The 25,604-nt window shown below is 42.4% G+C and overlaps 1 protein-coding gene across 1 annotated transcript in view; it reads left to right on the plus strand.

The window, feature by feature from the left end:
* PCNX2 (pecanex 2) overlaps positions 1–25,604 on the plus strand; it is a 311,350-nt gene that overhangs the window by 36,457 nt on the left and 249,289 nt on the right. Inside the window, exons 6-9 of the mRNA XM_005891898.3 lie at positions 993–1,140; positions 1,266–1,411; positions 4,767–4,860; positions 22,961–23,096. Coding sequence (XP_005891960.1) covers positions 993–1,140; positions 1,266–1,411; positions 4,767–4,860; positions 22,961–23,096 — 524 coding nt within the window. The remainder of the gene's footprint in view (positions 1–992; positions 1,141–1,265; positions 1,412–4,766; positions 4,861–22,960; positions 23,097–25,604) is intronic.

Below are 25,604 nucleotides of genomic sequence, written 5' to 3' on the forward strand. Positions count from 1 at the left end.
AACTTCTATCTTGACAAGCTGTCAAATGAAATGCAAACGTTTTTGTACCAAAGCAATTCTAATCGTTTCACAGATGCACTGGGAATATTTTTCTTCAGGACTCACATGGAAGCCAGCAATGTTTCTCTAATTACTTCAAGGCTAAGGATGAAAACCTTTGTTTTATACATGGTGATGGGATTCAGACCCCAGGGAAGCTAGCGTCATTTTACTTTTTAAGGCAGATCTTGGTGGGCTTTCTGAATGTCACTCCTTGAAATAGCCTGTACGTTCAAACCACACAATCATGTTCTTCTCTCAGGCAGACATTTACGCAGAAGAACATAGCTATTGGCAGCTTTGGTCATAGGAATACAGAAGACATTGTGACCTTGAAAAGGTCAAAATGACCTTGACATTGTGACCTTTGATGTGTGTCTTTAGACATGAGTTTCAGTAGTTGTGGGACACTGGCTTCTCTAGCTGTGGCGTGCAGGCTTAGTTGCTCTGCAACATGTGGTATCTTAGTTCCCTGACCAGAGATCAAACCCACGTCCCCTGAATTGGAAGGTGAAGTCTTAACCATTGGACCACGAGGGAAGTCCTCATTGAAGCTATTTACATTTTTCTATTTATTTTTACTTCAGCTTGGTAACTTACCTCCACTCATTTCCACCTTAATTTCTTACTACTGCTGCTGCTGCTAAGTCGCTTCAGTCGTGTCTGACTCTGTGCGACCCCATGGACTGCAGCCCACCAGGCTCCCCCGTCCCTGGGATTCTCCAGGCAAGAACACTGGAGTGGGTTGCCATTTCCTTCTCCAATGCAGGAAAGTAAAAAGTGAAAGTGAAGTTGCTCAGTCGTGTCTGACTCTTAGCGACCCCATGGACTGCAGCCCACCAGGCTCCTCTGTCCATGGGATTTTCCAGGCAAGAGTACTGGAGTGGGGTGCCATTGCCTTCTCCCAATTTCTTACTAAGTATTATGTTAATACATAAAGCAGTGTTTTTCAGATAACTGCTCCCAGGAGAAAAAGGAAGAAATCCTGGAAAGTGAGAAACCCAGTGGACCCATTGCCAAACAAGGAAAACCAGACGTGCAAAGTCAAGACCACACCAGCACCAGCCCTGGGCTCACGGAACCTGCCAAGATCCCAACCCTGTAAGGATAACTTACTCATATAACTTTGTGCTGGTACAGTCTCATTCACTGGCTACTTCTTTTAATGCTTTGTTAAGGATAAAGAGGTGTTCCGCATCATTTTTGAAACCTTTATATGTGTTAAGTTTCCAGGGCAATAGACAAAGGCAAATAATCTACAGGGTGACTTCCCAACAAGACAGTTCTGTGCTACAAGTCATAAGTGGGCCTGAAACATCGGTGCAAGATGAGATGTCCGTGGATGCGATGCATGTCTTCATCGATGAACATGGTAAGTCTTTAGAGCTCTTTACTCATGAGGTGGAGGGGGGAAGCTGGCAGCTTTCTCAAGTCCTATGTGGTCTCTTAGCCTGAGGACAGGTTTACCAGCCATCTGAAAGTAGAAAGGTCCTATGAGACCCTTCCTAAACTAAAATGATGTAAACTCCTCAGCCTCTGGGATCTAATGCCTGATGATCTGAGGTGGATCTGATGTAATATTAACAGAAATAAAGTGCACAACAAATATAATGCCCTTGAATCATCCTGAAACCACCCCCTACCCAGTCCGTGGAAAATTTGTCTTCCATGAAACCGGTCAAGTGAAGAAGCAGTTATCCAGGGATGCATAAAATGCATCGGTATAATACACTGCTGCTGCTGCTGCTAAGTCGCTTCAGTTGTGTCCGACTCTGTGCGACCCCATAGACGGCAGCCCACTAGGCTCCTTTGTCCCTGGGATTCTCCAGGCAAGAATACTGGAGTGGGTTGCCATTTCCTTTTCCAATGCATGAAAGTGAAAAGTGAAAGTGAAGTAGCTCAGTTGTGCCCGACTCTACCAGGGTCCTCCGTCCATGGGAATTTCCAGGCAAGAGTACTGGATTGGGGTGCCATTGCCTTCTCTGAGTATAATACACAGATGCTCCCAATTCAAAGCCATGATGGTTTGATGCTGAGATGCTGGGTGGGAGCCCGGTGATGCTACTCTTACTGCTTAGGGTGTGAGCTGGCTCTATAGCTCACTGCAGGACAAAGACTGAATGCTGTTTTTACTTTAAGCCTTTTAGAAGCAGAACTCATTTCCGAATTTCTTTCAGTTAGCAAAATAGGTACTAAGGTCGATCTTTTGTAAAAAGTGAAGTGCATAAAGCAAACTTTTGAAAAGCAGGGAATCCCTGTATTAGACTTTGAAACAGGAAGGCTTCGTGCTGACTGCTCACAGTTAATGTTCTTTGGACAGGCTGTGCACCCTCTGCCTCAGGGCCTTTGCGTATACCACGCCCCTATGCCTGCATTGTGCCATTTATCCTTCAGATCTCTATTCTAAAGAAGATTCTTCAGGAAAACCTTTCCTGGATATCCCAGGCTTAATAAATTTCATCTGTGCTTTTGCTCTCTCAACACTCTATCCCTTTCCTTCTTTGAGACTATTACAGCTTCTAGTTGTTTATTGAGTGCTCAGTTGCTTGATTGTGTCTGACTCTTTGTGACCCCATGGGCCACAGCGTGCCAGATTCCTTTGTTCATGGATTTTCCAGGCAAGAACACTGGAGTGGTTTGCCATTTCCTACTCCAGGGGATCTTCCCTACCCAGGGATCAAACCCACGTCTCCTGAGTCTCCTGCCTTGCAGGCAGATTCTTTACTGTTGAACCACTGGGAAGCCCGATGTTTATTGCCTTATAATAATTTGATTACTGACATTCTCCCCATTTTCACAATTGTAAATTTCAGGAATGTAATGTCCAGCACCTAATAAATATTTATTGCATATATGCTGAAATCTGACTTTGATATATCTTTAATGCCTTGTTACAAAAAGATTAAAAGTAATAGAAAAAGAGAGAAAGGAAGGGAGAAAGAAAGAAAAAATCATTAAGTGGCAAGTTCAAGGTTCCTTTGATTAAGAGATATAGATCCTAGGTTTTCTAGGTTGAGTCTTGGGTTAAATTTTTTAAAGATTAATTAATACTTGATTAGTCTACTGTCAAGGGCTTCCCAGGTGGTGCTAGTGGTTAAGAACCTGCCTGCCAATACAGGAGATGTGGGTTTGATGCCTGGGTTGGGAAGATCCCCTAGAGGAGGGCGTGGCCACCCACTCCAGTATTCTTGCCTGGCAAATCCAGTGGACAGAGGAGCCTGGTGGGCCACGGTCCACAGGGTCCAACATGATTGAAATGACTTCACACCCTTGCACGCACATTCTACTTACAAATAGATCCTGGCTTGGATAATAAATTATGTGTTACCGTCTCTCTATAGACCAGTAATTTATAGTTTGAAGTGCTTTTGCATCTGTAGAAATACAAAGAGACTTTTATGTTATAAAGAACAACATTATCACCTTTGTCCAAGCCTCCAGAGGGGCTGTGGTTGTCACTGTCTGTGCTTTGCTTGGTGGGACAGCCTTCGAGTTGAGGTCAGGCACTGTGGAATGCCTTGCAACTACTCCTAACAGACAAGGCTAATGATGCTCCCCTGTCACCTGAAGAAAGTACAGTTAAAACCTCTTCTGGGGAGAAGCCGTTTACATTTACAAAGTGAACTGATTTTCACACCTCAATACCCTGAACCACTTTAGCAGGCTAAATTAATTCCATCTCGTGCTTTCCCTCATTACCAGGCTGACACCCCAGTCAGCAGCTATGCCAGTGCTTATCTGCAAATTCAAAGGTAGGGATGGCCCCATGTGGCCCACTTATCAAAACCATGCATTTAATAAGCCTCTTTTTGTGCATGATACCAGAACAAGACAAACCCCCAGTTACAGCATGCGCAGATCATCCTGACACATGAAGAGAATATACCAAAAAATGCATTGAAAAGAATGTATTAGAAGAAGATTAGAGATGGTGCAAATTAATCGATGAAAAGCAATTAAGTGATAAGTAACTGAGTCATGTGATATCACTTATATGTGGGATCTAAAAAAATGGATACAAGTGAACATACTTAGAAAGCAGAAACAGACTCATAGAGGTAGAAAACAAACTTATGCTTACCAAAGGGGAAAGCAGGGAGGGATATACTAGGATTTGGAACTAAAAGATATACTATTATATATTATATATATATAAAATATAAATTAAATTACATATAAAACATTATATATTATATAATTATATGTAAATTATATTTATATGATTATATAAAATTATTATATATAAATATATTTATTATATATAATAAATGTATTTATACATAAATAAATGATATATTATGTGTTATAATGTTATATTGTGTATATTATTATATATTATATATAAAATAAATAAACAAGGACCTACTCTATAGCATTAGGAACTATATTCAGTATCCTGTAATAACCTACAATGGAAAAGACTCTGAAAAAGAATGTAGATGTATATGTATAATGGAATTGCTTTGCTGCACACCTGAAACTAACACAACATTGTGAATCAACTATACTTCAATGAAAAAAAAGTGACTAAGTCCAACTTGTCTAAGCATATTATTATAGTGATGCCTCAGATTTTCCTTCTATGGAGAAATACAAAGAATGGACTTAGATTACCAACAATTATTATTAAAATCATCCAAAATTAGTTCCCTCTAACTTGAAAAAAGTATCCACAGAAATGATCATATACAAGCAGTTGTGTAATGTTCTTTGCTGAACTTTTGCAGGGGAGATTAAATCCTGTTATTTAAAGTCTGGAAATCAGAAAGAAGGCCCTTTCCAGCATCAGCCATCAAATTATGAAGGCTTCTCTCACGCTGGGTAAGTAGGGCTTGTTTTCAGGTTGGGGAGGTGTCGTGTCACTGCCCCCAGCAACTTCCATGCAACTTACTCTGACTGTAAATGAAGTGAGGATCCTGGTGTCAAATGAATGTGTTAATCCATCTGTGGGCATGAAAGCATGTGGGTCTCATGCAAAAGAAAAAGAAAACCAGATATTGTAGAATAATAAAAAATAAATGGAACCACCTTCATAGTGAGAGTGAAGTTGCTCACTCATGTCCGACTTTGCAATCCCATGGACTGTAGCACACCAGGCTCCTCTGTCTGTCCATGGGATTTTCCAGGCAAGAATACTGGAGTGGGTTGCCATTTCCTTCTCCAAGGGGCTCTTCCCAACCCAGGGATCGAACCCGGGTCTCCCGCATTGCAGGCAGATGCTTTTACCATCTGAGCCACCAGGGAAGTCCATTATACCTTCATAGTAGCCACTTCCAAAAATAAATATAGCATGTTGGTATGAATAGAGTGGAATCCTGTGTAAATGATATGGGGAAGGCATTGATGCCGTCTGAGGATGTATTATGAAATCCGTCTCAAGGAATGAACTAGAGAAATGGTTAGTTTTCATCTGTATGGATGAGGCAGACTCTTTTGCTGGTAGATGGTCTAAACATCTTTTCTGTTCTCCTTCTGAGTGTGTTGAGTAACTTTCTTAATCATGTTCATTATGTTGATACGGAATTCACTTGCACGTCCAAAACACATGTGGATTAATACGTGACATTAGGCAAGCTATAAGTCTTCTCAGTTGTGGATTGAGTTCATCCTTCATCCTGGACTTCAAGATTCTTTGAGGATAATCCATAGGGTCATGCCTCAGTGGCTTGCTCTGAGTGAGAGTACATTTTTCATATACATTTCTCTAGAGCTGTATACCTTTTTGAGGATTTATGGAAGACTTTTGTGATGTCACTGAAATGCCTTAGACTTCATGTCTGGAGAGTGTAAAGGGAGTTACAGGAGCTCTACTCCTAGTTTCTAGGGTGCAGTGTTCCTTCCTGAGGTCAAAGTTTCCTTACCAGCTGTGCGTGGGAAGTTCAAGGTGAGCCTCTAGTATACCTAGAACAAAGTCTGTCCTCGTCCCTGCAGTCTGGCCTTCAGGTGGGATTCTGCCATGTGCCAGCCTTTCAGGGTGTTCTTTTGCCATTCCTACTGCTTCTCACCTGCTCAGGAGTACTGGTGTCAGCCGTCATGGTAGATCTGACGGCTGCTGTGGCTGACCACAGCAGTATTCACGACCACACAACCCCACCTGGGTCCCAGCCCCAAAGCAGCCTGCTCGGGTCCAGAGTGAGTCCTGGGGGGAGACAGGAATAGTCTCCATCACCCACCTGCCTTCCACTGTTCCTTATCTCCCTTGGTACCCACATTTCAATCAAAACAAACAACACAAAATTCTCATTCTTCAGCCAAAAAGCATGCAAAGTGGTGTTTGCCAATGGAGACCCATGAGGAGAGACAGGTCTGCCACCCCATCTTGGCTCCAGCCTCCAGGATATTTTGTGGCAATGATTTGATGAGTTCAGTCATCTAAGGTGGCAGCTTTCTTCAGATGAAATATTTAATTACATGAGAACACAGCTTGAGAAGCCGTCCTGTTACCCTACAATCCTCAGTTGAAAGCTGTAGTGTTTTTAAGCTGTATTTGGAACAAGTACAAGCCTCTTATTTTATCCCCAAGTAGATTTGGAAAGCTTTTTAATTTTTGTTTTCCTGATAAATGGGCTTCACTTTCCCCGAGGAAAATATTTGAACTGCCTTTTGCTGGTAATGGCAGGTAGAATTAAAATACTAAAAATACTAAAAAACACTAAAAATACACAGTGTGCAGATAAGAATTAAAAAGCGTGCCAACAGGGTTTTCAGTAAGCCCCATTCCTTGGACCATACCTCATTGAGAGATACCATTAACTCACCTTCTCCCCTTGATTTCTCTCTCCTCATTAATTTCCCTCCAACTCTTGTTTGCTTTTGTTTCCTCTGTGTGTCTTCCTCAGCTAGAGCTCTTTTCTGTTTAATCACTGCTCCTCCTCCATTTCGAGACCTGTTGAGGCTAAGGATTGCCGTAGAGCATTTACTCTTGGTGAGAGATTTTGGCGAGGGTAGGTTTTGGCCCTGCTGGAGTTTTAGGGGACACCAATTGTGTTTTCCTGTGAAGCCCTGTGGCTTAGCAGTGTCTCAAAATGTCAGTCCTTTCCTAGATCTGCCTTCCCATGTACATGAACAGTTAGACCCTTTCTGTTACCCATGAGAGAAATCCAAGTCCAGCAGCCTTCACCAAAATGCAAATTTAGGGGCCATGTAATGGAGCTGTCTTGGGTAGATGGCTTCAAGTGTGTGGTTTCTGCTTCTCCCATCACCTTCCTGTTGCTCTTTTTGACATCACTCTCAAACGCCTCACCCTGACAGTCAAAAGATGGCTGCAGGGTCTTCCCTGCTGGCCCCGTGGTTGAGACCCTGTGTTTTCAACACAGTGGGTACAAGTTCAATCCCTGGTTGCAGAACTAGGGTCCCACATGCCTTGTGACTAAAAGTAAATAAAATGCTCTGATACTAAAAGAAAAGGTGCTTCAGTAGCCCCACATCTTATGTCTTCTCTCATTCAAGTCCACTGGAGATAACATATTTCTTCCCCATAAACTGTGACTCCTTCATTCTCACGGGCTGTGGACCCTGAGCCCAGCCACCAAGGCAAGTACTTGGCTTGGGTCTAAGTACATGCACAGAGCTGGAATGTCAGGTTCCCTTTGAGAACGTACGGGAGTTCTCTTCAGAGGGAAAACTGGAGCAGGGTGGGTCGACATGTGCTTAGTTGCTCAATTGTGTTGGACTCTGCGACTCCATAGACGTAGCCCACCAGGCTCCTCTGTCCATGGGATTTACCAGGGAGGATACTGGAGTGGGTTGCCATTTCCTACTCTCCAGGGCATCTTCCAGACCCAGGGGTTGAACGTGCATCTCTTGAGTCTCCTGGATTGGCAGGTGGGTTCTTTACCACTAGTACGAGTGCCGCCTGGGAAGCCCCATGGTGCATGGATGCTGGGCAGCAGAAATGGACAAATGATCCCTGAGGACTCTCCTTCTGGTAAAATGCAAGTAAATTAATGACTGTCCTTCTTTAAAGAGAGTGATGATCGAGTTTATAAAAGCAACCTTCTTTTAAAGAAACGTTCCTCGTTGTCTCTTATATTTTTTGTATGTGAACATTCTGACGGACAAGGTCTTGGTCCCCCAGCCCTACATGCGATGTTCTTTTTTCTATTTTTAAAGATTTTTTTTAATGTGGACCATTTAAAAGTCTTTATTGAATTTGTTACAATATTTCTTCTGTTTTATGCTTTGGTTTTGTGGCCACAAAGCGTGTGGGGGTCCTAGCTCCTTGACCAGGGATCGAACTCTCACCTCCTGCATTGGAAGGTGATATCTGAACCACTGGACCACAAGGGAAATTCTCCTACATGCTACGTTCTAAGTCTTTGATTATCTGCTTTTTCCTAAGGTAGTTTGACAGGACATCAGTCTTAAGAGTTCTAAGAAAGAATGGCCCACAGTCATGCACATCATCTCTTTCTTGTGCTTAAAGATAAAATAATATACATGTCTGCTATTATATGTATGTGTGCTTGGCCGCCCAGTCATGTCCGACTCTTTGTGACCCCTTGGACTGTAGCCTGCCAGGCTTTTCTGTCCACGGGACTTCCCAGGTAAGAATACTGGAGTGGATGCCATTTTATTATTGGAGAATATACATGTCCTCTGTACTGTCTACTCTTTGAGATAAGTTGGTCCTTTCGAAGGGACTTTGTTCTGGAATGTTATGGCCATTCAGTGGCCCATTTGGGCACAGGAGGTGTGTGGTGCTTCTTGTTTGATGCTTGAGCACAAAACTCTGGTCACTTCACTTAGCAAAATTATAGCATTGAAGGTGTTCCTGGGGGGATGCTGGAAAAGCACTCATGGGACTGCCATTTGTTTAATTCATGCTCAGAAAAAATGGCTCAGTCCTATGTAGAGTCAGATGATCTTCTGGATTTCAGCTGCTGTCTGACAGCCTTAGGGTGACTATTTCAACAGTCTCACACTCCTCCCAGGCTAAGAGATGTTAAAAGCTGTGCCACCCACACGTGGGAGGCTAATTTCTTTGGATTTGTAATCAGACTTGGCTTTTGTGGATGCGTGTGGTGTAGTGATGGCTTGGGTATTTTTGAACTGCTTGTATGAATGAAAAATTGTGGTAAGATAGAATGAGAGCAGGGCTTCCTGGGTGGCTCAGGCTGTAAAGAATCTGCCCACAATGAGGGAGACCTGGGTTCGATCTCTGGGTTGGGAAGATTGCCTGGAGAAGGGAATGACCAACCCACTCCAGTATTCTTGCCTGGAGAATTCCATGGACAGAGGAACCTGGTGGGTTACAGTCCATGGGGTTGCAGAGAGTCAGACACACTGACTGACTAACACTTTCACTATCTTTAGGATGAAAGCAAACAGGCTGGTTTAATTTGTTGTTGTTTTCAAAAAGAATTTATGTATTTATTTAGTTGCACTAGGTCTTATTTGGAGAAGGCAATGGCACCCCACTCCAGTACTCTTGCCTGGAAAATCCCATGGACGGAAGAGCCTGGTAGGCTGCAGTCCATGGGGTCACGAAGAGTCAGACACGACTGAGCGACTTCACCTTCACTTTTCACTTTCATGCATTGGGTAAGGAAATGGCAACCCACTCCAGCGTTCTTGCCTGGAGAATCCCAAGGTTGGAGGAGCCTGGTGGGCTGCCATCTACGAGGTCGCACGGAGTCAGACATGACTGAAGCGACTTAGCAGCAGCAGCAGCAGGTCTTATTTGCTGCACGTGGGATCTTTAGTTTTGGCATTGGGATCTAGTTCCCTGACTAGGTTTGAACCTGGGCTTTCTGCACTGGGAGAGCAGAGTCTTAGCCACTGGACCACCAGGGAAATTCCAAGCTGGTTTAGTTTGAGTGTGTTAATTTTTGCATTGACCACATCCAATTTACCTTGATTCATGGACCTAACATTCCAGGTTCCTATGCAATATCGTTCTTTATAGCATCAGACTTTACTTTCACCATGAGACACATCCACAACTGGGCATCATTTCCACTTTGACCCAGCTGCTTTATTCTTTCTGGAGCTATCTCTCCGCTCTTCCCCGGTAGCATATTGGACACTTACTGACCTGGGCGCCTTATGTTCTGGTGTCCTGTGCGTGCTGCAGTCCATGGGGTCGCAAAGAGTTGAACATGACTTAGCAACTGAACAACAACAATCCTTTCATTAACATACCTGTGTGTGTGTCTGCATATATGGAGACTGTCATTCCTTTCTTTAACGCTAGAGGTAAAGACATCAGAGCAGCACCTAGCTGGTCAAGTGCAGTGACAGTGGTTGGAGGGCCAAGTCACTCACAGTTTACACTGTATTCCAGTGGGCCTCGAGTCTTTCCGTGGGAAGCAGCGTCCTGGCAGTTCCTGGCCCTGGAGGAAGTGTTTTCCTGTCATAGTTGTGGTGGCAGCAGCCATCGCTTGTCAATGATGTATTCTGCACTAAGCACTGTGCTAAGTATTAAATTATCCCCTTTCATCCGTGTGACAAAGTAGAGGTAGGTGATATTAGCTCCATTAGATAGAAAAGGAAACTGAGACTGATGAAGAAACAAGCCCAACCTCAGTAGCTACTAAGTGGCGGGGCCTCTTAAATCCCTCCCTCAGCACCCTTCTGCAGGCAGGGGCCGCAGCCCCAATTCCTGGGTGCCAGGCAGGGGGGCAAATGGATGAAGTGGACCCAGAATCAAACGCGAGCGGCACTGGGTGCTGAGTCCACTGGAGGGCACTGGTCCTGTGGCACCAGTGGTAAGGACTCCACCTGCCAAGGCAGGAGACACAAGAGATGTGGGTTTGATCCCTGAGGTGGGAAGATCCCCTGGAGGAGGAAATGGCAACCCGTCCCATATTCTTGCCTGGAAAATCCCATGGACGGAGGAGCCTGGTGGACTACAGTCCATGGGGTCGCAAAGAGTCAGACACGACTGAGCACATGCACTTGCTAGAGGGCTATTTAGGGTGCTCATGGCAGCTTGGGAAGCCTGGGTGGCCAGATTTTCCAATTTATTCCCATTTGATGTGGACCATTAAAAAAAAATCTTTACTGAATTTGTTATAATATTCAATAATGTATTCTTTTATTTTTTATGTTTCTGATTTTTTGTCTGAGAGGCCTGTGGGATCTTAGCCATTGACCAGGAATTGAACCCACACCCCCTGCATTGGAAGGTGAAGTTTTAAGCACTGGATCACCAGGGACGTCCCTCTATTTTGTCTAATGTTATTGATTTTAATATTTTTTTTGAATTGCCACAGGCCACAGATAACATATATGGTTGGCTGAGGCCTGTGAGTGCTCTGAGACCTGGGTGAGGCAGTCCTCTTGCTAACACGTGTGATATTGGGGTGATCTTACACAGACCCCCACCTCCTCCAGGCACCCTTCACAGCCCATGCTTCACTGCTTCACTCCTGGAGGCCCATGGCGCTGGCCTCCAACCCTGCCTCTTCCAGGCCTCTGCCTGTTTTTGCCTGGAATGCTACCTTCTGGAGTTCTCTTCTTCCCAAGCACAGATTACTATCTGCCTCTTATATCCATCTTTCCTGTGTCAGTCCTTCCATGACAATTACTCCATCCCTCCATGCTGCTGTTAGAGGAGCTTGCCACACTCTCCCTGGTGCCCGAGACACCTAGCTCTTCTAGACTGTTCTTGTTTAAGGATAAGTCACCTTGGCTAGGGTGCCTCTGGGGTTCTCTGGTGGCTCAGTGGTAAAGAATCCGTCTGCTAAATGCAGGAAGCACGGGTTCAGTTTCTGGGTCAGAAAGATCCCCTGGAGAAGGAACTGGCTACCCACTCCAGTATTCTCGCCCAGAGAATCCCACGGACAAAGGAGCCTGGTGGGCTACAGTTCATGGGTTGCAGAGAGTTGGGCACAATTTAGTGACTAAACAACAAATAAAAATACTAGGGTGCCTCCGTAGCCCTCACTTAGCCCTCTGTAGGTGGATGCTCAGTAGTGAACTGAATCAAATTAATCATTGGAAATGACAAGGTAGCCCAATTAGAGTTCTGGATAGCAGACGCCAACTGGTCATTTAGGGATAGCAGATAAGAGGTAGAGCAGGAGGGGGAGAGGTGGGCTGTGAAATCCCATGGAGGATGTCATGTTTGGTTCTGCTTGCAGCAGGAGAAATTAGACCTCTCTGCAGAGAAACAACCCAGTGAAAGTGGATTATTCAAACAGCACCCACAGATCACTCCCTCACCCGATTGTTGGAGGGGAAGAGCCAGAAGCAATAGGAGTTTGTCTGGTCAACGTATTTTTTAAAATTTAACTTTTATTGACGTAGAGTTGCTTTACTGCTTTGTGTTAGTTTTTGCTGTACAGCAAGGTGAATCAGCTATACATATTCATATATCCCCCTTTTTTTGGATTCTCTTCCCATGTAGGTCATCACAGAGCACTGAGTACAGTTCCCTGTGCTATGCTGTGTGTGTGTGTGTGTGTGTGTGTTAGTCGCTCAGTTGTGTTTGAGACCCCATGGATGGTAGCCCACCAGGCTCCTCTGTCCATGGGATTCTCCAGACAAGAATACTGGAGTGGGGTCATGCACTCCTCCAGGGGATCTTCTTGACTCAGGGATCAAACCCACTATATAGTAGGTCCTTGTTAACTAACTTATACATAGTAGTATATATATATATATGAGGGCTTCCCTGGCAGCTCAGTGGTAAAAAATCCACCTGCAGTGCAGGAGCCATAGGAAATGCGGGTTCGATCCCTGGATCAGGAAGATCCCCTGTAGGAGGGCACATAGCCCACTCTGGTATTCTTGCCTGGAGAATTCCATGGACAGAGAAGCCTGCTGGGTTACAGTCCATGGAGTTGCAAAGAGTTGGACACAACTAAAGAGACTCAGACTTTATTTTTTTGGGGCTCCAAAATCACTGCAGATGGTGACTGCAGCCATGAGATTAAAAGACGCTTACTCCTTGGAAGGAAAGTTATGACCAACCTAGATAGCATATTCAAAAGCAGAGACATTACTTTGCCAACAAAGGTCTGTCTAGTCAAGGCTATGGTTTTTCCTGTGGTCATGTATGGATGTGAGAATTGGACTGTGAAGAAGGCTGAGCACTGAAGAATTGATGCTTTTGAACTGTGGTGTTGGAGAAGACTCTTGAGAGTCCCTTGGACTGCAAGGAGATCCAACCAGTCCATTCTGAAGGACATCAGCCCTGGGATTTCTTTGGAAGGAATGATGCTGAAGCTGAAACTCTAATACTTTGGCCACCTCATGCGAAGAGTTGACTCATTGGAAAAGACTCTGATGCTGGGAGGGATTGGGAGCGGGAGGAGAAGGGAACGACAGAGGATGAGATGGCTGGATGGCATCACTGACTCGATGGACGTGAGTCTGAGTGAACTTCGGGAGTTGGTGATGGACAGGGAGGCCTGGCGTGCTGCGATTCGTGGGGTCACAAAGAGTTGGGCACGGCTGAGCGACTGAACTGAACTGAACTGAACTGAAAGAGACTTAGCAGCACACACGTGGTGTATATACGTAATACAGAATGTTATCTTCTCCTTTCATAAGTAGCAAAATGGAGGGGAAAAAACGTGCAAAATGCCTCTTTTTAACCCTTCTCTGTAAAAATTGAGATTGAGTCTCAAATTTGATTTTCTAGCATTATATTCCATTCAATGGAAATGATTTTTTTTGTCCATATGAGAGATGACTGTGATGGAAAGCTGACATTTCCTGAAGGAAAGCCACACTTCCCTGACATCAGAGGGGTTGTGTCTGCAGCTTGAACTTTCATCTTGGACTGACTCAGATTCCCATTCCTGCACAAAGAGTAACTTTGGGTTTGACAATGAGCAGCTTCCTTGATCATTTTAAGCATCAGCTTTCTAATCCATAAATGGAAATAATACTAGGAATGAATTCAGTGGGTGGCTTCAAAAGCTAAATATCATAGCTGAAGCTCCAATACTTTGGCCACCTGATGTGAACAGCTGACTCATTGGAAAAGACCCTGATGCAGGGACAGATTGAGGGCAGGAGGAGAAGGGGATGACAGATGACATGATAGTTGGATGACATCACCAGTTCAAAGCACATATGTCTGAGCAAACTCAAACATAGTGAAGATAGTGGAGATGGTGAAGGGTATGCCTGGTGTGCTGGCAGTCCACGGGCTCACGAAGAGTCAGGCACAGCTGAACAGCAACCATATGTAGTGCTTAGTACGGTACCTCTCATAGGGGACGCTGGGCCATGTAAGCTGTCGTTAAATGGTCTCCAAACAGAAGCAGTAGGGCGGTGGTTTTACCATGACTACACAGCAATAGAGCCAGACTTTACGCTGAGGAAAGTCTTTCCTCTCGCACTTTTATGAGTCACTTTATGAGATTTTTAAGGTGGTTAAGTACCTTGTAGTCTATCAACCTGTTGTGTCCCAGCTTTTTGGCCTCTTTGGCAGTTTTAGAGAAGGTACTTTACTATTTTATGCCTGGCTTATAATGCCATTACATTTAGAGTTCTCCTATCAGAGTAAACATAAAGTTTGATTTTGAACTTGGAAGGATTCCGAGTTGGGGCTGTTTCTAAGCCCTTCAGCCATGGAAGATATTAGAAAAGCAGTGTTTTCCCTTTAAGGCGACTTCAGTGGCTGGGATCGCCTCCAACTAGGCCATTAAACCCCTGATTCTCATTATTGGCCAGAAAGCCATTCCTCTTCACCATTGTTAAGCCTAGTTGCCATGTGACAGTTTTATATCCCTGACTCCCAAGTATGAATAGGGAATTGTTTGCTGTGTAACTTCTGTGTCTCTCTGGGGATTCCTGGAGGAAACCAGGGGAGGAAACAAATTTCCCTCCTTGGTCCCTCCGTCATTGTGGGAACCAATACATTTCTCATTAACTGCCAGAGAAATATAAACGGTATTTTCTGGTTGTACAATAACTGTCCAGAAAGCCAGTACCTTTGGTAACATTATCTCATGTAGTCCTGCTTGCCTCAGAAACTAGAAGAAGGGACAATGGCTTGAACAGCAGAATTCAGAATTGCTATGTAAAAAAAAAATTTCAGAGGATAAATTTATTATGCAGGACACAAGACTCATTCAGCTCAGACCGTCCTATGAGCTCATCTGCCTAGAAAATCGAAGTTGAAATAGTCTCTCTGCCTAGGAAGTTGAAGGTGAAGCTGCATAAAAGTTGAAGTGTGTTTTGTGTCCAAAGGGTTCACTGCAAAGCGGACTTTTATTATTTCCTCTGTATGTCTTGCAATGAAAACTTGATAGTTTCTGTTCTTTGTTCAGCAAAGATTTACCTTTCTTTCATCTGTGAATTCTTGCAAGCAACATAGAACAGCTTTCTTCTGTAAATGATGTACAACCATGCTTTAGTATTATAAAACCTTTTCTAGTGTCAAAAGCAATCTCATGTAAATGCATACAAAATGTTTAAAAGTGTGCACAAAATGCCTATCATCTGCTCCCCAGTGAAATCTTATGGAAAGACATAGTGTTTACATTCATTTTGAGAATCTATTACTCATAAAGTAGCCTTGGTCTACTGAATGGTAAACTCATCTGGAGCAAATCAGTTTATAGGATCTTTATCAGGGATTTTTGTATCTCAACTTGTTTCTATTAAAAAAAACGTAGAGTAGATTACATTAGTAATCATCTATTTATATTTATCTGATTCACTTGTTTTGAGCTTCTGTTTATTTATGAATCATTGTACTACATATTTGGAGAAGGAAATGGCAACCCACTCCAGTATTCTTGCCTGGAGAATCCCATGGACAGAGAAGCCCAGAGGGCTGCAGTCCATGGGGTCGCAAAGACTCGAATATGACTGAGCGACTCACATGTATGCAATAGTGCATATTGAAACAGATATTGTTATGCTTATACATTAGGCTTGCTTTTGAAAGCTACTCTAAACCTCTAAACCCATTAGGTACTACATTCCAAAGATGGATTGAAGTGCACTTAATCTTTATTGTCTTCTCAGAGTTCTTACTTTTTTGTTGAACATTATTATTATTAACCTCTCTGACCCTGGTCTCAGTAAAGCCTCCCTTACTTACTAGGATCAACTCTCAGGAAAACCTTTCAAAGCCATCGTGCTTAAGTACCTGGATCCCAAAGAAGGTAAGCAGGCAGAAAGTTGTAAAAAAAACAAAACAAGACACCTCTTTAGGATTCTCTTCTTTACATTAGTCAGAAGTAGTGATCCCTGGTTTGCAATGTGGGGCAAATTAGTCAATTAGGTGGGCAAAATGTAAAATGTTGTAAATTCTCTCAATATTAGATATGCCTAGTTTTGTGTTCCCCTCAGGAATGAGTTGAAAATGTTAACTCCAGTGATAGATATTCAAGATACATACATAGCTGCTTCACTCTGTTGATCTGCATGAGAATTATGTGTTACTGAGTTACTTTGAAAACTGCTGGCGTGGGGGTTCTTGGTGCCTTTGATCACATTTGTTCAGTTGCTAAGTCATGCCCAACTCTTTGCAACCCCATGGACTGCAGCGCTCCAGGCTTCCCTGTCCTTCACCTTCTCCCAGAGTTTGCTCAAACGTATGTCCATTGAGTGGGTGATGCCATTCAACCATCTCATCCTTTGTCGGCCCCCTCTCCTGCCTTCAATCTTTCCCAGCATCAGGGTCTTTCCCAAGGTCAAATAGAGGTGGAAATATCTGGAAAAAGCAGATGACCTTCCAGGGGTTTGCCTCTGCAAAGTTCCCGCTATTCCACAATTCCTGTGTCCTCTCTCTCTCTTGTTTTTCTGTTGTTAATATCAGATCCTTTCACTGTAGTCCTTATTTTGTTTTCTTAGACACACTGCTGCTGCTGCTGCTAAGTCGCTTCAGTTATGTCCGACTCTGTGCGACCCCATTGACAGCAGCCCACCAGGCTCCCCCATCCCTGGGATTCTCCAGGCAAGAACACTGGAGTGGGTTGCCATTTCCTTCTCCAATGCATGAAAGTGAAAAATGAAAGTGAAGTTGCTCAGTCGTGTCCGACTCTTAGCAACCCCACGGACTGCAGCCTACCACTAGATAGATGAAAATTTCATGCAGGTGCAGAGTCCTAACAATGAAGGGTTTGTGAGGTTGACCCTAGAAAGACTTCTGTTTTCCCAGGCACTTTCTCTGAACCCTGGGGAAGAGGCCATGTGACTCAGTGGGTCTGTCTCCGTGATCACAGCCCCGGCTACCACACGGTGGCAGTCTCATCCCATGCTGGAGGCCTTGACCGGCTCCCAGGCTGGTGCTCTTCTTCTCAAATGCAAAGACGAATTTTGCTGTCATATAAAAGAAGAGTTGTTTGCAGGCTTTAAAGCAAGAATCCCTGTTCAAATTCTAAATAACAGGTTAGAGTTTCCAAAACAGTGCTTCTTTATTTAAAGATCCCACGTCTTGCACATGTGACTGTGGCTTTCATCTCCAGGCTGCCCCTCTGGGTGACTTGTTCCCATGGCCCCCAAGTAAGCCCATGAAACAAGGAAGGACTGGCAGAAAAAGAGAGGCCCTCTCCCTCAGAGTGGTAGCCTGTAAGTTTCGAGATGTGAGGAAGATGAAGAATTTCAAGGACTTCTTTCTACATCAGTGGGAAAATGTGTTTCAGTTATTTGTTGCTTACAGAAGCTGGGGTGAGTGAAAACCTGGACAGTGCAATATAGTACAATGTGGTCACTGTGAGTTTGAAACCCAACTCTGTCGATAAGAAAATGCACCACTCTGGCCCCTGGTTCATCTTTATTTCCCCCTGTGGCTTCTCTTTTTGTACTTTCCATTAATCACTATTTCTGCTGTTGGTGTAAGCTTGATCTAGTTTAAATTTGTATATCTATGCCATGGGGCTTCCTAGGTGGCTCAGTGGTAAAGAATCAGCCTACCAATGCAGGAGACACAGGAGATGTGGGTTCGATCCCTGGGTGGGTCAGCACGATCCCTTGGAGGAGGAAATGGCAACCCACTCCGATACTTTTGCCTGGAGAATCCCTTGGACAGAGGAACTTGGAGGGCCAAAGTCCATGGAATTGCAAGAGAGTTGAACACGACTTAGTGACTAAATAACAACAACAACAAACATCTGTGTTATAGCTCTGAACCAAACTAGTTGACCAAAGATTAACCAGAGAGCAGGAAAATCAAGACCAGATGTGCAAATACAGCTCTATTGTAGTTCAGAGTGTAATTACTACAGGGTTGGAATATTTCCATTTCCATTGCTATTGTAGAGGCGGAAATATCTCCTGAAGCTTAGCATTTTAACATTATATTTATTAATATGGGGGAAGTCTCTAGCCTTAAGTTAGTGAAACAGAGACTTCTTTGGAGATTTTTAAAAAATTGAAGTATAGTTGATTTACAATGGTGTGTTAGTTTTAGGTGTACAGCAAAATGATTCAGTTATTATATATATATATTTTTTTTCCAGATTCTTTTCCCATATAGGTTATTATAAAATATTGAGTAGATTTCCTTGTGCTATACAGTAGGTCCTTGTTGATTATTTATTTTATGTATATAGTATTACTCCCAAACTGCTAATTTATCCCTTCCCCCCGACAGAAACTTTTTAGATGATTCTAAATCTAAACAGCCCATAGCTAAGATCAGGAGAAGAGACAGCAGATAGTCTGAGAAGAGATGCAAGAAAAGGAAGGTTGGATGGGAATTCTTGGAGGGTTGGTAGGAAAAGTCCTGTCCACTGAGTGATTTTTGTGACATCATAGCCTCATTGGTTCTTGAGTGGAAAAGCCGATGCCCATGGTTCACTTCAACTTCTGGACCCCAGAAAAGTATGCCAAATGAAGAAGATACATCTTTTCACCCCTGGAAACAGCGTTACACATCTCCTAGTAAAATAGGAAACCTTTATTCACATAACAAGGCGGGTTTTCTGGTGAGGACATACCAGTCATAAAGCTCAGAAAAGAATCTCTCTTTATATCATCATGATTCGCCTAGGATACTAAACTTCTGTAAAAGAGGGTAATTAAGAGGAGCTTGATATGCTGTTTGAATCTGTCTTTACGCAAAGAAAAAGATTAAGAGGGAGTTGAGGGCAAGGCACTCTTCCCTCATTCCTGCTCATAAAGACAACTAGAATTAGTATGTTATTTGTGTGAAAAATATAGGGGCCAGTTTACTGTTTCATATGAGAATGTGCAAAGTCAGGTCTTACATCAATAGAAGGAAATAAGAAGGTTATTAAAAGTATAGTTATTAAGCGACTAATATATGAGAAGCACCATACCCAGTCTGCTTTAATTCTTACAACAATCTCTATGAGGAAGACATCATCCCTATCTTATAGGTGAGGATTTTAAAAAATTATTTTACTGTATTATAGCTGATTTATAATGATGTGTTAATTTCTGCCATACAGCAAAGTGTTTCAACTGTACATACATATACATTCTTTTTCATATTCTTTTCCATTATGGTTTATCAGAGGATACTGAATCTAGTTCCTTGTTCTGTACAGTAGGGTCTTATTTATAGGCAGATTTGAGGTAGGAAAACAACATACTTATAGCCACAGATAGTAAATAGGAGAGCCATAATTTAAACCTGGGTGTGCATGCTTAGTTGCTCAGTCATGTCCGACTCTTTGTGACCCCATGGACTTCTCTTGTCCATAGGGTCACCAGGCTCCTCTGTCCATGGGATTTCCTAGGCCAAGATACTGGAGTGGGTTGCCGTTTCCTCCTCTCAGGGATCTTCCCAACCCAGGGGTGAACCCATGGCTCTTGCATATATCCTGTGTTGGCAGGTAGATTCTTCACCAGTGGCACAACCCTAGTTCTGTTTAATTCTAGAACTCATCCAAAAGATTTTGAAAAGAAAACCAAACCCTAGATTTTTACATAGGATTTTTAAATGGCTTTCACAAGAAAAATAGTGTTATCTATTGTTATTTTGCCATCAGAAGCATGCTAAGCAATATGCAACAAATTCAGCACTTTCTTTTGGACCTTGTTTCCTGGCAGAAGGAAGGTTGCTCTGAAGGAACTGTTAACACCTTACACAATAGTCTGTTCGTAGTTTATTTCAGCTGGCAACAGAGGGCGATATACACTGTCTAGATTTTCTCACATCTCCATCCTGCCCCTGGCTGTTTATAGGCATCACCTACATTACCTACAGTGAAGTCAGATTAATCTTTTGGGTTTAGTGAAGCTTTGGCATTTGCTGAGTTTTGGGTTTCTCTGAATTTGTATTAACAAGATCTTTCCAATTCTACTGTATTTAGCTATGAGATGACAGAAGTGTAGTCCTCAGAGGTTTCTACACAAAGCGCAAAGGTTTGAATGAACATTGTTTTTATACATCCAACCTTTTTTCTCTATTAGTGACAGACATTACACCACCAATATGGACAGGAAGCAAAAGGGCTGTTTATGGAACAATCATCCACATAATAGAAGGATAGGATTTTTATGTTTTCAAAATCCATGTACTTATCCCACGTGACACATTTCTCAAACCCCGGTGTTAACATACAATATTTCCTAAGTGGTTCTTTACAAGGAGGCCTTTATTGAATGCATCATCAAACAATCATAAATCATGTTTCAAAACTGTAGAAATCTGTGTCTTTGTGTGCATGCACGTGAGAATAGTGGATGTATTTTAAACACGGTTCCTGGAGAGTATTTGTCTGTTCATGAATCCAGTAGTAGGGAGTTGGGAAAAAGAAAGATCTAAAAACTTGTCAGAGACTTTGTACTGAAACATGAGACTAGAAATCAGAAGACATTACCACTCAGCCATAAAAAGGAGCAAAATAATGCCATTTGCAGCAACCTGGATGGACCTAGAGATTGTCATACTTAGTGAAGTCAGACAGGGAAAGACAAATATCATATAATATCATGTATATGTGGCATCTAAAAAAATTGTACAAATGGATTTATTTGTGAAACAGAAACAGATTCACAGACATAGAAAGCAAACTTCTGATAACCAAAGGGGAAAACTGTGGTGGGGATAAATTAGGAGTTTGGGATTAACATATACACAGTACTATGTATAAAATAAACAACAAGAACTGACTGTATAGCATAGGGACTTCTACTCAATATTTTTTAATAACCTAAATGGAAAAAGAATCTAAAAAGAACATACACATATTTGTTGTTGTTGTTTAGTTGCTAAGTCATGTCTGACTCTTTTGCAATCTATTGACTACAGCTCTTGAGGCTCCTCTGTCCATGGGATTTCCCAGATACGAATACTGGAGTGGGTTGCCATTTCCTTCTCCAGAGGATCTTTCCAACTCAGGGATCGAACCTGGGTCTCATGCATTGCGGGCAGATTCTTTACCACTGAGCCACCTGGGAAGCCCTATATAACTGAATTGCTTTGCTGTACACCTGAAATTAATACAGCATTGTAAATCAACTATACCTCAAAAATAAATTAATTCTAAAAAAACTGAAAAAAAAAGTAGAGAAAGTTGCCTGTGAGCATCCTTATCTGTGGCCACCGCCCCTTTGTTCCATGGTGGCCTCTTAGAGTAGTGTTGCACTCCTCTGCCAAAACCAGGACTGGCCAGAGTGAATGGAGTTCCCCTGATGGGCATGAAGTAACCAGGGTTTACTCCAGGGGTCAGGGAGGGACCTCGTCTGTTCTGGAGCATACAGTCTTGGATGATTGAATAAAACTAGAGTTCCATGAGCAGGAATTCTGTTAGAGATGGCTGCAGTTGAGGCAGCCAATTGTCTCCTCAAAGTTATGGGTGCCCTGCTAGAAAAGCAGATGGAAAAGTATATTCTACTTGTTGCTTTCTGAGCCAAAGGGAAAGTGCCAAGCTTGAGTTTACTTAAAGAGTTCTATTAATTTTAGTCCTGACAGTTTATATGCAATTAACAACAATAAAGTTCTTTCGATACAGATTACCGCTAGCTTATTAATGTCCTCTTTTACAACCACCTGAGGCATTTCTTTGCTCTACTCTGTACTCTCTTTGCTTTGGGTGGCGGTGGGGTGAGGAGGAGGTGCGGACAGCGTTGGGGGTGAAGGAGGTGGCAGAGGCGTTAGATCATCACTGTTTCTTCCTGATCAGTGTCTTGGGAATGATCTGCTCACTGTTGATTGTTTGTGCCAAATAGGAAGCTAGAGACTTTGCTACCACCTCCCCTTCCACTAAATGTATACAAAATTGAGATCATTGTCTCTAGAACACCAAGTGTCCACCTGCTTAGCCCATGGCACCGTATATCTCTGGACAACCTGAGTTATTTGAATGTGTGCAAGATGACTGCCCTTCTTGCTGAAGGTAGCATGGCACATGCAATTGTCAACTTAGAACACTCATTGTTATTGTTCGGTCACTAAGTTGTGTCAAACTCTTTGTAACCCCATGGACTGTAGCATGCCAAGCTTCCCTGTTCTTCACTGAGTTTGCTCAAATTCAAGTCCATTGAGTTGGTGATGCTATCTAACCATCTCATCTTCTGCTGCCCTCTTCTCCTTTTGCCTTCAGTCTTTCCCACCAGTGGCCACAGGACTGGAAAAGCTCAGTTTTCATTCCAATCCCAAAGAAGGGCAATGCCAAAGAATGTTCTAACTACTGTACAATTGCACTCATTTCACATGCTAGTAAGGTTAGGCTCAGAATCCTTCAAGCTAGGCTTCAACAGTACATGAACCAAGAACTTCTGGTGTACAAGCTGGATTGAGAAAAGGCAGAGGAAGCAGAGATCAAATTGCCAACATTTGTTGGATCATAGAGAAAAGCAAGGAAATCCAGCAAACATCTACTTCTGCTTCATTAACTACACTAAAGCCTTTGACTCTGTGGATCACAACAAACTGTGGAAAATTCTTAGAGATGGAAGTGGAACTACTCATGCAAGGTGGAAAAAACTTAATTGCAACTTACATTAAGGATCCATGCTGTCCTTGTGTTTGGGTGTAATAAACAGATGATTTCCAGTACTTCCGGGTAATCGAAGTGTTTGTTTTGCCCATCCTCAGAGACTTGCAGATTAGCTCCTCCAGTACCACGACTTCTGAGAGTCAAGATCCTTCTTCTGGGGACCCTGCAGTCAGTGCTCTTCAACAACAGCTGTTACTGATGGTGGCTCGGAGGACCCAGTCAGAAACCCCACGGGTAAGTCCCAGCATCACCGATTGTGAATGTTCCAGAAGCAGGGGTCCTGAAACCTGTTTCCAGGTTGGTTTCCCTAACAGAATTAGTCCAGTCTTGTCCTGAATTTTACGTCAGAGGGTTGTGGTTACATCACTTCATCGTAGTCTACTGGATGAATGTGAAAAGAGACCACTTAGATAACATACCATTTAGGTAATACCTTTTCATTGATGCTAATGGGTTATTAGTCTTGATTGTTCTTCCAGTGTATTAGAAATTGATTTACGTTGATCTTTTGTTGCCGAGTTGCACAAATTCCACAAAACCTCAGTTGATTGGAATGGCTTTTTCTCGCTGCAGGGTTTGGAAAGTATCTAGATATTTATTAATTTATTATAGCCTTATAATCTAGGCATGCAGAAATTTTAAAAGAGAATCTTGGCTTGAAGAGAGACTTTATTCATGGAACCAATGACATGATCATCAAGCACTAAAAAGATGCAGCTTTCCGTTATTTTACCGAGAGATTAACTTAGTGATGTTCATTCACTTATTACTTCACTTTTAATGACATTCTGTAAGACACAGAGCAAATAATTCAAAAAGAACACGGGAGGAAAGACATACAACCAGTCATGAACTTAGAGCTACACGTTCTCTCAGGGCGTTTTGGAGAATGGCTATGCAGAAGGCTCCTTAGAAGAAAGGACACTTGGGCTAGATCTTGAAGGAAGGTAGATTCGGTAGGTGCAGATTGAAAGAAGAGGGCTATACATGGGATACTGTCGAGTTTGTGTAACATTTCTTTACTGCTCTGCTTACCTTCTTCCTGACCATGTTTTGATTTCTTCTAGAGAATCTCGCCTACAAAAAGAAATACAGTAAGTCCCGTATATACAAATGTGTTCTGTTCTGAGAGTATGTTTGTTCAGTCCAATTTGTTCATCAGTGCAACAGTTAGCCCAGGTACCCAACTAACACAATTGGCTATACAGTACTGTACTACAATAAGTTTGTAATACTTTCCAGACAAATAATACATAAAAAACAAATAAGTACAATAATAAGGGTAACATTTTTAATCTTACAGTGTAGTACCTTGAAAAGTACAGTTATTGTTGTTCAGTCACTCAGTCGTGTCCTACTCTTTGCAACCCCATGGACTGCAGTGCTTCCCTATCCTTCTTTTCTCTAATGCATTTCTCTAATAATGAGTTATATTGAGCATCTTTTCATGTGTTTGTTAGTCATCTGTATGTCTTCTTTGGAGAAATGTCTCTTCAGGTCGCTTTCCCACTTTTTGATTGGATTGTTTGCTTTTCTGGTACTGAATTGCATGAGCTGCTTGTGTATTTTGGAAATGAATCTTGGTCAGTTGTTTCCTCTGCTCTTATTTCCTCCCATTCTGAGGGTTGTCTTTTCATCTTGTTTGTAGTTTCCTTTGCTGTGCATAAGCTTTTAAGTTTGATTAGGTCCCACTTGTTTATTTCTGTTTTTATTTCCATTACTCTAGGAGGTGGGTCATAGAAGATCTTGCTTTATGTCATCGAGTGTTCTGCTTATGTTTTCCTCTAAGAATTTTATAATTTCTGGTCTTACACTTAGATCTTTAATCCATTTTGAGTTTATCTTTGTGTGTGGTATTAGGTAGTGTTCTGATTTCATTATTTTGCACATAGCAATCCAATTTTACCAGCACCACTTATTGAAGAGGCTGTCTTCAGGGCCATTATTAATATCATCAAAATGCTCATTAGTTATGGAACTCTTGAAGAGACTATTTTTTTTACTTTCATTTAAAGGTTTTTGTTGACGTATAGTCGATTTACAACGTCGTGTTAATTTCTGCTGTACAGCAAAGTGATTCAGTTATATGTATTCTTTTTCATACTCTTTTCCATTATGGTTTATCACAGGATATTGAATATATTTCCCTGTGCAGTAGGGCCTTGTTGCCCATCCATCCTATATGTGGTAGTTTGCATCTGCGGAAGAGTTATTATGAGGTTTTGAAGATTAATGAGGATGTATGGCAAAATGATGTCTTTAATAATCAGTATTAAGTATTACTATCATCGAAAGTCTTATTAGTTTTATGGAACTCTTGCCTTTTTCAGGTAGCGTGGGGGAAATGCAGTTCTATTGTCTAAGACACCCCGTTTGTGGTGCTTCATTGTGTTAGCCCTAGCAAACTAACACCGAAGTCAAATCATTTTTTCTTTGAGATGATTTTCATTTAAGCAGCAATAAATAGCACAATATGCCAGAATATTTAATAAGTTTTGCAAAAGATGTAGACATAGTCTTCACGTGATTTTTTATAGTGACCTTCCCTAAAGCTACTATCTAAAAGAGAGCATTTTCTTACTCTTCAAAAGAATGTTGTCATCTTCACTGTTGCTTCTCCTTGACGTGTTTATACGTCATGCTGAATTACCACATCACGGAATGGTAGACCCTACTCAGCTGGTACACATGTTTTATTTCTTACTTGCACTCCTAGTTCATGGAGCATGAAGAGAAGGGATT

The sequence above is a fragment of the Bos mutus genome, chromosome 28, assembly GCF_027580195.1.
Source record: "Bos mutus isolate GX-2022 chromosome 28, NWIPB_WYAK_1.1, whole genome shotgun sequence".
NCBI lineage: Eukaryota > Metazoa > Chordata > Mammalia > Artiodactyla > Bovidae > Bos > Bos mutus.